At 42.4% G+C, this 16,270-nt stretch overlaps 5 protein-coding genes across 5 annotated transcripts; 1 reads left to right on the top strand and 4 right to left on the bottom strand.

Annotated features, from left to right (window-relative positions):
- Positions 1–13: 13 nt before the first annotated feature.
- EAE98_012020 (uncharacterized protein) lies at positions 14–1,106 on the bottom strand (the record flags this gene model as incomplete). Its single annotated transcript, XM_038959644.1, has 2 exons — positions 14–480; positions 539–1,106. 2 exons carry the CDS (start codon positions 1,104–1,106, stop codon positions 14–16), a joined length of 1,035 nt encoding a protein of 344 aa, XP_038803960.1.
- A 701-nt stretch (positions 1,107–1,807) lies between these two features.
- EAE98_012021 (uncharacterized protein) lies at positions 1,808–3,609 on the top strand (the record flags this gene model as incomplete). The annotated part of the gene is made up of 5 exons (XM_038959645.1): positions 1,808–2,000; positions 2,048–2,217; positions 2,273–2,842; positions 2,898–3,204; positions 3,260–3,609. The coding sequence occupies 5 exons, from the start codon at positions 1,808–1,810 to the stop codon at positions 3,607–3,609; spliced, it is 1,590 nt and encodes a 529-aa protein (XP_038803961.1).
- A 1,375-nt stretch (positions 3,610–4,984) lies between these two features.
- On the bottom strand, positions 4,985–8,493 carry EAE98_012022 (uncharacterized protein). Its single transcript, XM_038959646.1, has 4 exons — positions 7,631–8,493; positions 7,300–7,543; positions 6,165–7,251; positions 4,985–6,115 (listed from the first exon to the last, which is right to left on the bottom strand). The coding sequence occupies exons 1-4, from the start codon at positions 7,668–7,670 to the stop codon at positions 5,222–5,224; spliced, it is 2,265 nt and encodes a 754-aa protein (XP_038803962.1). The 5' UTR covers positions 7,671–8,493; the 3' UTR covers positions 4,985–5,221.
- A 3,245-nt stretch (positions 8,494–11,738) lies between these two features.
- Positions 11,739–12,994, bottom strand: EAE98_012023 (uncharacterized protein; the record flags this gene model as incomplete). Its single annotated transcript, XM_038959647.1, has 3 exons — positions 11,739–12,238; positions 12,292–12,639; positions 12,697–12,994. 3 exons carry the CDS (start codon positions 12,992–12,994, stop codon positions 11,739–11,741), a joined length of 1,146 nt encoding a protein of 381 aa, XP_038803963.1.
- A 1,286-nt stretch (positions 12,995–14,280) lies between these two features.
- On the bottom strand, positions 14,281–15,417 carry EAE98_012024 (uncharacterized protein; the record flags this gene model as incomplete). Its single annotated transcript, XM_038959648.1, has 1 exon — positions 14,281–15,417. One exon carries the CDS (start codon positions 15,415–15,417, stop codon positions 14,281–14,283), a length of 1,137 nt encoding a protein of 378 aa, XP_038803964.1.
- Between the last annotated feature and the right edge of the window lie 853 nt (positions 15,418–16,270).

The raw sequence follows: 16,270 nt of genomic DNA on the forward strand, positions 1-16,270 counted from the left end.
ATTCACAAAGAACTCAAGGTCTCGACTTCACCCCATGTTCTGTGGCAGTGCGGACCTCAACATTTCCATCCTCCATACCGAAATATGCAGCCACTGGCTTCTGTCCACCACCCTCTTCTCCGGCATTTGCAACCTGGGCGCCATTTCTTCCATGGAAGAGACCAGTCTCCAGTACACCCACTATTCTCTTTAATCTTCTTCCAAGTGTGTGTACCTCCCAAGTGCCGTTTTCTCCATCCCCCTTATCATTACCCTTCAAATCTGAATGAATTAGAAGTTTTGGGAAAGGCGCGTCGATGATCCACATGCCGTTATCTGTAACTACTGGTCCAGCTTTCGCGCTTCCACCTTGTCTGATTTTCGGATCCGGAGAGCCCAGCGTAATTAGAATTCTTTTAATGGTTGGAGCGGCTAATGGTGCAATCTCGATTGGAATGGCTTTCCAAGAAGTGAGGAGACGAGGTTGGAGCTTTCGATAATCTACGCATTGTTAGTTTGAGTCAAAGTCGCAAACGTATTACCCAAATGCTTCACTGACCTGCTACACATACGAACTTCTTGGAAGAAGTTGCAACCAACTTTTCTTGGAAAAGACAAGCTCCGCCTCCTTTTATACAGTTGAGATCTTCGTCGATTTCGTCTGCTCCATCGAATGCAACATCAAGACTTTCACGCTTTCCCTTCAAACCTAGATCTTGCAGACCCGTAGAAACATCGAAAGCAGCATCTCCACTCAGATGAAGAGGCTCCACAACTACAGGAGGCAAAGAATCAATGCTTCCCAAAGGCAGACCTGCTTCGATAATCAACTGTTTACTTTGATCGCCAGTGGGAACAAAGATCATCTTTGAGGTGATGTCTCGACCTTTAGCAGCGATAGCTTCCACTACGTAAACGACAGTACTACCCGATCCGATTCCAACGTATTTGTAAGAAGGATCGAAGTGATCCTCGACTGCTTTGTATGCTGCTCGACGCTTCGAGGCTTCTACTGGAGAAAGGTTTGCGTAATCATAAGTATGAGGGGTAGCATTTTCGGCAGCTGGAACTATCGGATTTGAGGATGCCGCGGATTGACCAGGAACAGCTGGATTATTGGAAGCCATTGAGTTCGTATAATGCTGCTTAGATATGCTCGACAAATTCCTTCTCGATATATTCAAGAATCGTGGAAATATGGGATATATACTGCGGGAATGAACCGTAGTGGGACAAACGCTTGCGAATGAACGATGTACGGAGATTGTAGAGGTCTTGAGTCCAGCTGAATGTATAATCGAATGAGACAATGTGTGAGAGCGAAAGAGTTGGAAAGCAAGATTGCGAGGATATATTTCCATCAAAACTCGGGTTAGGAAATGTCAGATCTTATTTTGGAAATTAAATGGAGTGATGAAATAATAATTATTTTATTGCGTGCCCAAATTGGTGGGGTTAGCTTAGCCAAGTGGGATGGCCCGACTAGATTTTTGGATAAATTCATGCGACATTGCTGAATAAGATGACGCTCCGATCCGGATGGATGTTTGTTCGGAGTGAAGCTTCGGTGAATACAGCCTTGAGGAGTTTCTCCGGAGTGAGCGGACGCTAAGATAAGAGCTCGACTGTTCGCACGTGCCGATAAGAGCAACAATTCTTAGATAAGCAAGGCTTCTGCTACAGTTCAGTGTTGGTTGATTAGATCTACCTCATCATATCTATCATATACACTCATACACTTTCAGGATATTTAGGGAACCTGTTGACTGTTACCTTTGTAGATCCGATACTCTACAAGCTCTATCTTTCTAATTTGTGCCTCCAAACAATGGCGGAGACAATCATGGACCAGAATCCTCCTGTCCTTCAAGGCCCTTCCGACAAGGAGAAGAAATATGATCGACAACTACGATTATGGGCAGCTTCTGGACAGGCAGCCCTTGAGAATGCCAACTTACTATTATTGAACTCTGGTTCTGGCACAGTTGGTGTTGAGACTTTGAAAAATTTAGTGCTTCCAGGTATGTGACAAGCCGATGGGATATGCATAGTCAACTAACGGCAATAGGCATTGGAAAATTTACAATTGCGGACGAAGAACTCGTAAATGAGGCTGATTTGGGTGTCAATTTCTTTCTTGATGAAGAGAGTTTGGGGAAATCAAGGGCGGAACAATGTGTGAAACTTTTACAAGAGCTCAATCCAGATGTGAGGGGGGACTGGTTTCCAAAACTCAAGGTAAACCTGCGAGTCTACTTGTTTACCATTAAACTTGCTAACGAAATACATGCAGGACGATAAAGTAGACCAACTGTTTGCGGAAGATCATGAAGAAAAATATACATTAATTATATACTCATTCCCAATCGATCCCAGAATCCTCGCTCTTGCAGAGAAATACAGCGCATCCCACAAAGTGCCTCTCGTCGGCATACACTCCGCAGGCTTTTACTCATATTTCAAAACGCATCTACCAGGAAACTTTCCTATAGTTGATACTCACCCAGATTCAACCGCAACAACAGATCTACGACTTTTAAAGCCATGGCCAGAACTTTCGAATTTCGCATCAGATCTGACTGAAGACATCGACACTCTTAGTGACCATGAGCATGGCCATATACCTTACTTAGTCCTGCTCTTGCATTTCTTGGCAAAATGGAAAGAAGAACATGGCTCATATCCGACCTCCTACAAAGACAAATCAGCGTTCAGGACGACTGTTACGAATGGCACAAGGAGAAATAATGCCGAGGGTGGAGAGGAGAACCTCGATGAAGCTGTTGCGGCTGTGATGAAGAACATATCCGTACAAGATCTGAAAAGTTCCGTGAAGGAAGTCTTCGAATACTCACCAACCGAGGTATGATGAAGATGACCCAAGGGAGCGAGTGTAATGCTAACTAGCTTGACTTTAGGCAGAATCTAACTCGGATTTTTGGATTATTGCTGATGCCGTGAAGAAGTTTTATGAGAAGCATAATGAGCTCCCGCTTCCGGGATCAGTCCCAGACATGAAGGCTCAATCTAGTACATACGTACAACTTCAAAACATTTATAAAGCAAAAGCTCGACAAGACGTCCAAGAAATACTAGAGACTGTGCGGGCACATGCACGTGGTAATGAGATTAAGACAGAAGAAGTAGAGGTGTTCTGCAAGAATGCCGCTTTCATCAAGCTTATCCGAGGCTCGGATCCGACAATAGATTTACAGAAGATAGCAAGTATGTTCACCTTGTATAATCCCTGTCCGAGAATTCGCAATTAATGTTCTGATAGATTTGGAATCTGAAAATGATGCAAACGCTTCCTTCACGATGGCGCCATTATCGAACTTCCCCATTTACTTAGCTCTTCACGCAACTGCTCATGTAGCAGCAGCTACTTCATCTGAGATATTAGCCCAGATCGACAAAGAAGTACCGAATGTGTCCTCTAATCCACGTGTCCAGAAAGTTGCAGAAGAAGTATCACGAGCCAAAGGAGGTGAATTACACAACATTTCTTCGTTAACTGGGGGTATGGTTGCACAAGAAATCATCAAAATTATCACGAAACAATATGTACCGATCGACAACACATGCATATTTGATGGTATCACGAGTAGGGCGCAAGTTTTGAGGATCTAATCGGATAAAGCCTACCTAATCTAAGGCTAGCAAATAGGGGTGTTTCGCGAAAGGTTATAAGAGCATATGATCCGGGAATGGGAATGTCATGCATATCGAGATGTGGAGGCATAGATAAGATTAACGAAGATTTGCGAGTGTCATCGGGCCATGGCTAAGCAATAATGATATCACGATCAGTAAAATAACTTATCAATTCACACTGACATTTTCGAGATTTTCAAAGAGAGGCGTTTCAAAGGCGTGATAACCATACATTCAAATCACGCGGATCAAAATAAATCCAAAGATTTGATATCTTGCAAGTCGCACCGCATACATGCATGCAGAAGATCATGAGATAAGCATGAAGTGCATTTCTGTTGCAATACAAGGCGGTTCTTTTTGGTGATACATCTGCTGTGCAGTTCTAACACAGTTAGTACGACATTTCCGCATTCGCTTGCTAGCTTGCTGGCTTGCTTACCTGACTTTTTGGTCTACTTACATACATAGTCTTAGTCAAAACGTGTTACACGACAGAATTTTTCAGAACACCACTTCACTGTTGGCAGAGGGGGACGTAGGATCATATGTGAGATGGTCCTGAATTCTCCGTAGACGTGGGGTTCGGATGCAACGGGGAGGGAAAATTTGGTAGCGAGGATGGGTCGATAGTGTTTTGTGTGAGGGTGTGGATGGGGATGTGGATGTGGGAGGATTGGCGAGCTGGAATATCGGATGAGGTGGGGGATCTTCATTGGGGTTGTGCAGATGAGTTGTAAGGGAGGCTTGGATCTTGGAATGCGATGGACTGGGATGGGCTGGGATTATTTCGTTGCTGTGAGTGCGGGGAAGCCAGGAGAATCATAGGTGAGAGTACTGAGGAATGAATTTGAATTGAAGGAGAGGAGAGGAGAGGAAAGGGAGAGAATTTGGAGTTTCGGCCCGAGACTCCGTGTGATATTCATCTTTTACTTAGCGAGTAATAGAGACGAATATTGAATGTAATTTACCTAGGTCTTTTTATCAAAATATTGCCTAGGTAGATTTCCCCGCATTCGCTAATAATAAATTAGTTTGCCCCTCACTCTCACATTATCTTGGGAGCTGAATATAAACTGTCGATGTTACTATTCGGGGACGATGAGCGTTAAATTAGCTGCGGGTTTAGATATTTCTGCAACCTTTTTTTCGATCCAGATGAACCCCGAGTTTAGCGGGGTGTGATGCATGGAAGCGAAAGTAACTGTGGCTTCTAGGTATGTAGATTTGCAGGCCGAGGTACATTCGATACTAATTTTTAAGATCAAGAATGGGGGTGCTAATGCTAAAAATATTTGAGATTATTCATTTCGATAATTGGATTTTGCATGTCTGTATGTGCCTGAAAATCGTGTTGTCAAATAATATATTGCTATAGTGGTATCATATCATATCATATCATATCATATACAAAAGCGTAACTTCATAGCCCATACGCAAACAAAGATGCAACTTCCATCCGCAGCTAATCATAACCCATCAAGTTTTCTCGCTATCCTAGATAAAATGCCCAAATGACCTCCCATGATGATGAGACCAGCTCTTGTGTAGACGGTAGAATGTCCTACTTCAATCGCAAGCCTATCAATCATTGATGAATGATATACGGCCCTTCGAATTGTGCCATGCCTGAATCATCATACTGCATTGGCAAACCATCATAGGGCATATCCAATCCATCCGGCAAATTTCCCCATAACATGCCATCCAGATCCCATATTCCTCCGTTATCAAGCATCATTAATTGTTCTTCTCCCATAATCTCAACCTGCTGCAACATATTACTATCCATATAATGTCTCCCATCTATTCCCCCCATTCGATGCATATCATCTGTCATGTGGCTCAACCCCGGACTCGGTTGTCTAGTCAGAGGTCGCTTACTGACTTCATAGACCTTGCTCACCACTTCCCTACTTCGTCTAGCAGCCAAAGACCAATCCGCCATACCATCAAACGCTTCAAGCACAACTTCAATCTGGGATTGCCAAATCCGAACAAGATTTGTGTTCCATGATTCCCAGAATATACTGACAAGTGGAATCATGGATGCTTGATACATGAACCACACACCATTCCATCCCAACATTTGGTTTGGAGTCCATTCACGTGCTATATCTTCAATGGTTTCTTGGGCAATTGTACGACATGTTCGCACGGCTGCAAGTTCTTCCTTGGTTGGTGAAATTCCTTGATTGCCTCTATTGGCAAGATTCAGAAGAACAGGTCTGTAAAGTACCATGCGAAGATTCTGGTATCTCCATTTCATGACGCATCGAGCAGTATGAATTGATTCTGGACAAGGTTCCGTAGAGCGTAAGATCCAAGGAAGATTATCATACCATTCTACGAGCTGTCTGTCGAGATTGGCTAGGTCGTCAGCTCGGAGAAGTGGGGTTTGGGCAAGAGCGTCCTGAATTTGTGTGGCAACTTTACAAAATTTGATATTCTCTATTAGGGGAGTAATATTCATATCTTGATTCTAGAATAACGTTAGCTACGAACAAGTAACTTGGAAAGGGTTTACAAACAGTGCTCGTAGATGATTCGGGAGGCTGCATGGTAATCGCAGGGCCCCAGCGACCCATAGAAGGTCTTCCTAATGTCGTAGACGCCCATGTATCAAGACAGAATAAACTCCACCACGTTCTTCGTCTCTGTTCTGTAATCAGATTGCTCTCGACGCTGTTCTCATGCATACTTTCACGATGTAACCCCATTGCACAAGCCATTCTCAAAGCAGCTCCACAGATAGCATTGGCAGTATTTGGACGATTGATGTAGTGAAGATAAAAACCTCCCATCAATGACAGAGCTTGTAATGTTTCCAAATGCCCGCTACCAAAAGAATCAATCCCTAGGTGGTCTTTCGCTTGGTTGTAGTAATTGATGTGTTTGTGATCGTCTGATTTGCTTGCGACAATACTTCCCATTGCAAATACCATGTTTAATAGACCAAGCCATGGCGCATCTTGACGTCGCCCACTCAAAAAGTCGGCTCTAAACGTGGGTTCGTCAAGCATTGGTACAAATATTTGCACTCTGTTGAAGTATGCATCAATAAGAGTCTGGCCATTGGATGACCATGAGATTGCTTGTAAATCTTTGGCAGAACTTCCTGGTCGTGGTGTGGGATAGTTGCTACTTGCTGAGATTTGCTTGTTGTTAGAAGGCGCCAAGAAGAGAGATCGTAGTCTCGGTGCTACCTTGAGCATAACCAAAAGTGCGGCTTTAATTGAAGTCGCACCTAAGTACGACGACTGTCTATCAACTGAGAGAGACAAAGCATTGACATCATCCGCCTCTGTGGGTATTGGATCTCTATTTCTTCTTTCTTCGTCCCATTCAATATCTTGATTTGGTATCTGTTCAAGATTTGCAAGACTTCTATCTTCGTCCGACCCAGAGTTCAAGGGCGACCTATATTCCTGTGATGTTGGAGAGGTATTTGAAGCAGAGGGGGATGTATTCGAGAGCGCACTTCGCGGGGACCGATCGATGAGGGCAACGAGTTCATTCCGCGACAACGGCAACAATTGTTGCACTTCTTGATCCGGAAAAAGTCGTTGTAAAACGGTACGACATTCATCTAGGGATTGAGAGAGAGCATCAAGGGTTCTACTTCAATCAGTACTTTAAAGCAGCGTTTGGAAACAATCATCGTACTTTCGAGATGGAATTACCCTCTGTCTATGTTTATCGTAATAACATGGTTTAGGAGAACGACATCCAACACATTGCCCACAAGGCTGTCGGCCGTCGCATCGAATTTTACGACGTTTACATTCTGCACATGCGTGTGGAGTTGTAATTCGTTTGGTTACTCCATTCGTCGTCGGTTGGGGGGTATCTACAATTATTGATTGTTCTGTGCTGCTTAAAGTTTCGCGGGGTGGCGCCAGTCCTTGAACTAATACAACGTTGGAACAATGATCAGCATGGAACTTTCTTACTCCACTCGGTAATTCGGATGTCTTCTTTTCGAATATATACTTACAAGTATGAAACATCTTTGTTGAACCAATTGATGAAGGCATGAAAATGGGTGCCGATGGCCGAAGGACAATATCCGACCCACCTCGATAGAATTCGGTCTGGATTGGATTGGGGTCTGGAATAAGTTGCGAATTGATTACAGCAAGTGCAGCTTTATCAACTCAATATGAAATATGACAAAAATACGTCGATAATAGTATCTTCTTGGCCTCTGAGCTGAGAAATCGCATGTGCGTGAGTTGATGGTAAGACGTTCAAGGACGCTGGAGGTACGGGGAATGACTGCAGTGTTTCCGGCAAACTTCAATTCGTAGAATACTGGCAAACCAACGGTCACGGATGAAGGCGCCGACGTCGTTTTGGGGAGGAAGCTGACATTCGCTGACAGCAGCAGGACTCTTCTTTTGGCCAAAATCCTTGATATATTGGATATATTGCAATATTATATCCACGACGGTGTAGTTGTGAAACGTTGAAAGCTTCCTGGCGTCGTTTAATGCAACCGTGGGGCTTGTAAGTATTCTGGCCACAACATATATGAATATGCAGATCCTCACGAGGAACATGAGCTGATTTCCTCTTTACTGGATCTCGTGCTTGGAAGGTACTCCAAGTTCCAAACCTCTTCGTGCATTGACAGGGAAATGAAAATTGGGATAGTCTTTGTAGGATACTCAATTGGGTCTTAATGAAAAATCATATGCTTGGGTTCTATGTCAGATTGACATTTTCTGTTGGTGTTCAGCAATAAAAGTCTTTGTAGATCTGTTGGACACGAGGATTGATGATCCCTCCAGCTTTGTATCCTAGCTTTGAGGATCGAAGACCATATCAGACCTTTTAGACCTGTCGTACCACGGGGAAAGTACTCTACTTGTCAAAATTTCATCTGATCTTTCTTTTTTCCGCCTCCACGATCCCATTTTCCCCAAGCAATTTCCCCACACGGTTCCTGTACTACGCTTGGCCAATTAACACGTCGAAAAGCAAGCAAAACGCAGTAGTCCCAATCTCGGATAGGCGGAGAAAACTTGGGGAAGTTGATTGGGGACAAGAATGGGGGTGGGTGGGTAAGTTGACTAGGATCTATCTGAATATCGGAAAATCTATTAGGCGATTCTATGTACCTCGAAGTCTGGAACCATATATTTCAATACACATCCTCATATCAAAAGACTCTTCGCTTTCGACCCAAAGTCTACTCCCTTGTACTTCTTGATGAGTAGATCACGGCAGGAAAAGGGGCAACACAATGATGAATCCACATATCAAGCAACCTCCCACACCAAAATTAAGTCCAAGAGCTGCAAAAATCATCTCAACACGTGTCAGAAATCCTCGCTGTGGATTTCTCGTCTCCAAACTTTCACTGCGCCAGAGCTCCGGACTCTGTAGAATGGCTTGTTGGCTTACCTACCACAACTTAAATACTTCTCAGCAACGACTCAAATCATTCATGGTAGGTTCAGACGCAATCCCATATTTGATCACGTACGAAGAGTCTGCATCTCATGCAATACACAATGGTTTTCTAAGGTTTTCTTAGACAATCCGGGACCCTGGAAGAGGTAAGCCAAGACCAATTATCTCAAGGACGTTGCAGCCTTTCTGCAGTAATTCGCCGAATCTACAGCCTGCAGTTGCGGCAGCGCGACGAGCTAAAAACATATAAAATTATCGAACTTCAGCTATGATTCTCAACGGCACAAAGCCGCTCCCTGGCTGCACACCCTTTCCGCGGCGTATCAAGCATGACATGTTCGTCCTTGAAGCTTACATTTTGTCTTCGCCGATGATCCAGCATCCAAGAGTTTTCCTTTACATACAACGGCCGGAAGAACCATTCGGAGATCCCAAGACTTTCATTGTCACGTTCTCCAACTTGATAGCCGAGAAGATTTCCTAATCAAGACTTACGAGCAGCAGATACCCGGTCCATTTATGTTCCCTCCCGTGACATGGGTAAGGATATCCTTTCGCGAAACGCGGGGTGATTACCAGTAGGTATTGAAATCCGGTCTTTCAAAATCTTACACAGGTTCCCCGCCTAGCGATTGTGGGGAAATGTGATGAATTCGAAAAAAGTCGCAATGTACGTGACTGAAACTTGGATGGTATCCCCGGTACATAGTTGTGAGCCGCGCTCATTATGCCGAACCGATAATTAGTGTAACGGCGGCTGAGTATAGGCAATTCAGCCGAGTCCCGCTGTGAACCGTTATTGGTTGTAGATCTACATGCTGGCGTTACTTTGAAGAATATATCGTTCGTATTGTGGTATTGCCAGCTCATATATATGCGTTTTGGGGCTCTATAGTTGCGGATTGGGCGCCTGACTATACGAAGGGGCTTAAGTGTTTCCCGAATTGACTTGCTGCACCAGCCGTTGCTACCATCATATTGAATGTATAGTAGCAGTTCAACCATGCATCTTATAGCTGTAAGCGTTGATTCTGGGTCACCCGGTACTCGTCCAAGAGGCGAAATAAATCGTATGAGGGGGAATAGAAGATGATCGTCGTAAAATCACCAAGTAGACGTCAGAACAGAGACAATTCCTAGCCCTGCATATGTTGCCACATTCACCCCAGTTCATATGTTCAAGAATGAAGTCCTTCTCTCGAAAGGTTTCTTTACTGTGTGACCCAGAAAAGCTGATTGATCTGACACCACTTGGGCTGGTTTATTACTGGGATTTACAATGAAATTGGTCATCGTGGATATGTAGGTTGACTGACGCGTTCTAGAAGCAGTGCGTCATCTAAAGTAAGACTGTCGGAGAAAAAGTAAGCTTTACAGCATCAGGGTTGGGGAATTCCTCTGGTTCTGTGCAAGGCGTTTCCGCAAATAGTATCATGGGTGGTGCCTCGTAGAAATATCGTTTTCGCTGTCCTGCATGATGCATAGGTTTTCAATCCAGAGGGTTCTAGATGCTTTGTCGTCAAATAAATACCACTGTTACTAGAGAACTGTCTTCAGTCGTGAATGGGTTCTCCGTCATTGGTCTAGGTAATGGAATTGCTCTTGTGATTAAGTGAGTCGGGATTCTCATCAAAAAGTCGTGTGGTAAATTTTGTAAAGATGGTCAGATATTGGTACAGAGCTACACTCTCTACGTCGGTAGTTGATGGTCTTGATGGGCCGCAAGACTTTGTAAAGGCTTGCAAAGCCTTTTCCGAAGCCATGAGTAGAAAGTTCAAGCAGAAGTCAGCTGAGATCTCGACTCTTCAGGTGGCAGATCGCTATCTCTTATTTTAAACACCAGAACGAACCCTATACTAAGCTTTCATTGGTAGTAGTCAGGGCTTGGTTCCACTTAAGGCTTGCAGTAATCCGGGAGGGTTATAGTTTGGGCATTCAGGGAACGAATTCACACCCATATTTTGTTGACGAACGTAGTCACGCCATATACTTGTAATTTTGCTCCGCTCGTTTGAATTTCAACTCATGGTTTCTTGCTGGGAAACAGTACATTCTTCTACATGCTTAGTTCTAACATATCTTAGGAGACATATTCAAATATTCTAGCGCTCTTATCTGCAGAAATTGAAGTTGCAGACAATGAGATGTACAGTTGCAACAAGATTGTGTCTAGAAGTATAAAATATAAAATCCTAAGGTTTTGATTACCAACACCAGCTGAGAAGTGACCTAGATCAGATGACACACGATCTCATTGAAATTTAAGTAGCAGTAGATGAGATTGAAGATGTTTTTTTTTTCAATGACGATGCATTATAACCTCTTTTCAATGATTTTGTTCACCACCGGCTCCGATCGTAAACTTCACTCAGCATGGCAGCAATTTCCCAACAACATTTTGACCGTCACTTTAAAACCGGGTGCAGGATTCCGTGAGTATTTGAAATCTGTGAGATGTAAATCTACTTCTCGATGCAAAAATAATCATAGAGAACAAGATCAACAGCTTCCTGTCCATTAAATTGAATGGCTTGCACAATCAGATCCAAGTTCTGGAGATTGTAGCTTGCCATTCGACACAATGATTATAGTTTTTGATAGACCACAGCCGATACGGACAAAGTTCCTAAGGTCAGACCAGACTAAATTTGCATCAAAAATTTGGGAGTGGACCTCAGCAGCTTCTCTCATGTATTGCTAACCAACTTCTTACCGTCTTTCAAAGTTAGGCCTAACGTCATAATAGCACGAACAGAAGTCTTGAGTCCGTCGATGACGTCATGTTGGACGACAGATGTCTTCAGGAGTTTAGAACATAAACTGCTGGCCTGAAGGAGTTCAATTTTATGGCGTAGAAAAATCATAGACCATGAAGTGTATGGTGATACTGGCAGAGGAAATAATCCATGCTCAATCGCACTCTTTGTCAAAGAGCCAAGTAGCATCGAGTCACAGTCTCGTCTGTAAGAGACGACCTCATCATAGTTCAGGAATGATATCTGTGTTGTATCTAAACGACTTCTGCTTGAATAAGGATATGTATCCCTCTGATTTGGATCCTTATACTCGATTTCTGGAATTGTTGTAGCAGTGCAACGATTGTCGAGATTTTGATACATCGTGATGAAATCTTCGAGATATTTGACAGCTTTTCTAATTCCTTCTAGGCGATACATCTCTATTTTGTCTAGGTGGGTTGATAACGCTGACCCTGCAACCTTTCATGCTAGGTAGTCTTACCAGTTACTTGTTTCGGAATTGGTAGATTGTACTTCATTTTTGCCATTGTTGTCACGAGATCACAATTAGCTTGCCCCTCTATCCAAGTCGAAGCTCGACGGAACTCTGCATCCAGCTCAAACTGCCAAGCTACACAAAGCCAGCGAGTCATATCTTCACTCGTAAAGGCCCAATCCTGCACTGTGTTTTTCCAAATGTCATGATATGGACAAACGACTTCCGCGCAACGGTATTTATCTACTAGAATAGCTAATTGCGTGAACAACTCCAAGTTAATCACTGCCGGGATCAATTTCATACGGCCGTGGATCATATCGGTCAATATCTTCATGGCAGCGGGGTCGTCATCTGGAAGTGGAAGCTCAAGTTTTCACGTTGTCTTTAAGGTAATAGCCTCTCTAAAACCGCCCTGAAGCATTGCTTTAAATACTGGTGAGGCTAGAGACATATGTTTCGAAGATACCAGTATATGGTCGCTGTAAATCGGAAGTGGCTCGTCCTGCGAAGTCTCTGATGTTTCACCATCAAGGGAACGTATCATCTCTGATTCCGTGGAGATGTCATCGTTTGGTGGGTTAGTAGCTTCGGCGTCTACTGAAGAAAAAGAGTCGGGTTTTGGGGATTTTGGTATCGTCGGATCCAAGAGGAGGACTAAATCTCCATCGGGGTCGACAATGATATTTGCGCTTGAAGATATTGCCATTTTGCCGTAATTAATTCAGATCTGACAAGTATAATGATCAAATATGAGAAGTCAAAGAAGGCAGTGTTGTGAACGTGTACGTGGTACTTCGAGTCGTTGCGAAGTTGGGGGAAGATGGCGCAATCAGAACCAGCTCTGAAAGATAGATCGGCAATAAATCTCACTCTTTTGGAAATTGTGGGAAATTCAGCAGGATCCATGAGGTCTATGGTCCGTACGCAACGGCAGCCACGAGCACTATCTTGCTAGCTTTGGTTAGCGTATGAAAATAAGAACCTATTTTACCTAGTAGTCCTAGAGTGAATCAAAAATTTAGAGAGTAGTATACCTAAAAGATTAGTCAATGAAGGTTTGGAGCTGTTAAATGGTGCCCCTGGTCAATCAAAAAGGTGATCATTCCATATAAGCAGTGTTATAATTAGTATACGATAATATTACTGTAGCTGATATAGAGAGTATAATACGCACGCTAGTATGTATAATAGCTAATTATATCCACATCTATATATATTATACAAACAGAGCTATACTAAAGATATATTAAAATATGGGAATTCATATATTTTGATTCGAATATTGTATATTTTGATTGACTTTAAGTCTAATAAGAAAAGAGATTATTCAAAATATGTAATATTTGAATAGAAATATGTAAATTCCCATATTTCGGTATATTGTTAGTGATATTCAATATTATTGAAATATGGAATACTTTCAGTGATACATAATTCAATAATAATTACTGAAATATTATTATAAATATCAATACATACTACTAAAATGGGGTGTAACTGAAATACGGAAAATACTAATTACAACACTGTACATAAGCACAATATAACATATATATATTCACACGTCAGAAAGATATACGGTAGATTTGATATATGTTATCGAGGGGCCTTCATTCTGTATAACGCTGATAGTTCCATCATTCGAGAACGAGTCATGAACAGTTTGTTGTTTCATGACTAGAATATCCACCCGTCTTTCCTTTTTTCCCCTCATTTTCTACCCGTATGTAGGCAACAGGCCCATTGTCAATAAATGCAGTATAGTTTTCAAGATCTCCTCCGGGCGAAAGCGGGATTGCAGATCTGAAATAGAAATCAGTGTCCTGGGTTGCGCTATAATGGAACTACCGCAGTCAATAAACAGACGAGGACAAACTCAAGTCCATGACTGCATTTTGTGTGGAAGTTGTCCTCATCCACATTGCTGTGGAAGATATCTATCTATAGGATTGGAGAATGTATGAGGAAAGCTAATGAGCACACGTGAGAATCCTACTCGCAATCTGCCAGACTCAATCCAGATATTTTTTCATCTATGAACTCAATAGATTGTCGAATTCTTTCCAGGACATCGTGGTGCAATGATTCGACTTGTACAACTACATTACAGGCAGTCCGGGGCTCGAGTGACTCGATGCTGCGCTTTACTACCGAAAACGGCAGCTCGTTATTGAATGGAACTTCTGGAAACGGAAACAGCCCCTTCTCCGTGGCACCTTTTATGAGACTTCCAAGAACCGTTGCGTCGCAGGTTTCTCTGTGAGAGATTATGTCCAAGACACGTCGCAAACTTTGGCTGGGACACATCAAAGTGTGGCCCTGGTACCTAGATATTGTATCCTTGAGAAATTTGATGAGTTGGCTTACGGCATTCTCACGGCTTTCGTCTATCTTATCTTTGCAACGTGTTAGCGATCGAGAATCCTTCATCTGATTTGCAATCTTACTGATAATTCTTTCCGGGATTGGTAAAGCCAGATCATTCTCCTTCAATATTGCTCCAAGTCCCACACCACTTTCTTTGATGATCTCCTCCGTCGCATCTCTGAACTCATGATCTAGTCTAAATACCCATGCCACACATATCCAGCAAGCGATATTGTACCATTCCTGGCTCCATATACGTGGAAGATGATCGTTGGCAGCCCAAACCTTCGCTACAAACTTGGTCGACTCATGGCATTGATATTTGTCGACCAAGATGGCGATTTTGGTAAGCAAAATTAAATTGGGGTATTTCGAGACTGAGTTAAAGCGTCCATGTATAACATTGACCAACGTGATCATGGCATCTGCATCATCATCTGGAAGTGGTATCTCGGTTCTACCTTTCTCTCTAAGTTCAACAGCCTCCCTAAAATCCCCCGTCAACATAGCCTTGAAAACTGGTGAAGCGAACGACAAATGCTTTGAGGAGACCAGTACTTCAGACCTGGACAGTTGAGTACATTCATTTTGCGTTTCTCCAGGGTTGTTGGGTGCCTTTGGACTGAGGATGTTTGTATTAGGAACGTCGATGCGGGGGTTTGAAGTGGATGCATCCGATTTCGAAAGTGGCACAGGCCCTAGAAGAAGTACCAGATCCCCATCGGGATCAATGATGACAATAGAGCTTGAAGGAGCAGCCATAATTTGTATATCCGTGTCAATCAAGAGACTCTTCGAGAAGAATGGGCTCCTCTAGGTCAGGTCTCGCGTTGTTGTTGCAGATGAGTTATTGTTGGTATCAACTTGGTTGATAAGTGTAAGTGCTTTTGTCTATTATGGTTGTATTCGTTCTTGATCATTATTATCTATGGGAAGCTAGTATTTAGTATAGTGAAGTGCTAGCGCCACGCTAGCTAATACAGTGCCCTCTTTGATCACATGATCGATATCCCGGCAGTTATTAATTGAAGCTGAAGGGGTATAAGTTGTTGTTTAAATTCCATTGAGGTTGCGTTTGTAAAAGAAATTTGGAGATAGAGTACAGTGGTACTTTTGGCGCTAACGAAAGTAATCCAACGCTCAAAAGTGAACGTCAAACGATAAAATAGAGAACCCAGGGAATCTTCTACAATAATTAGCCCTTTTAATCAATGAACCATTACCTTCAACTTTCTTCTATTGAGTTTTCTTCCTTCTAGGAAGCACGAGATTAGTACTCTCACAATTTCGGTACACCCGATTTCATAACGTATGTCCAAAACATGACTTTTTTTGATTTAATCAATTTTTTGTTAAATCTAATACAAAAACAATTCAATTGCTTTTAATTCAATCAATATAATTCTAAATTGAAAAAACTTTGTATTATAATATAAATCTCAATTGATAAAATCTATAAATAAAATTTAAATAAAATTGATCAAAAATTTATTGAATTGAAAATAATTGAATAAAATTTCAATTTTCGAAAATTCAAAAACCTAAAAACTATTCCAAAAATTATAATTTCATTTAACTATTTTCAATTCAATAAATTCTTAATCAATTCTATTTA

This window comes from Botrytis deweyae (genome assembly GCF_014898535.1).
Source record: "Botrytis deweyae strain B1 chromosome Unknown BDEW_057, whole genome shotgun sequence".
Lineage (NCBI taxonomy): Eukaryota > Fungi > Ascomycota > Leotiomycetes > Helotiales > Sclerotiniaceae > Botrytis > Botrytis deweyae.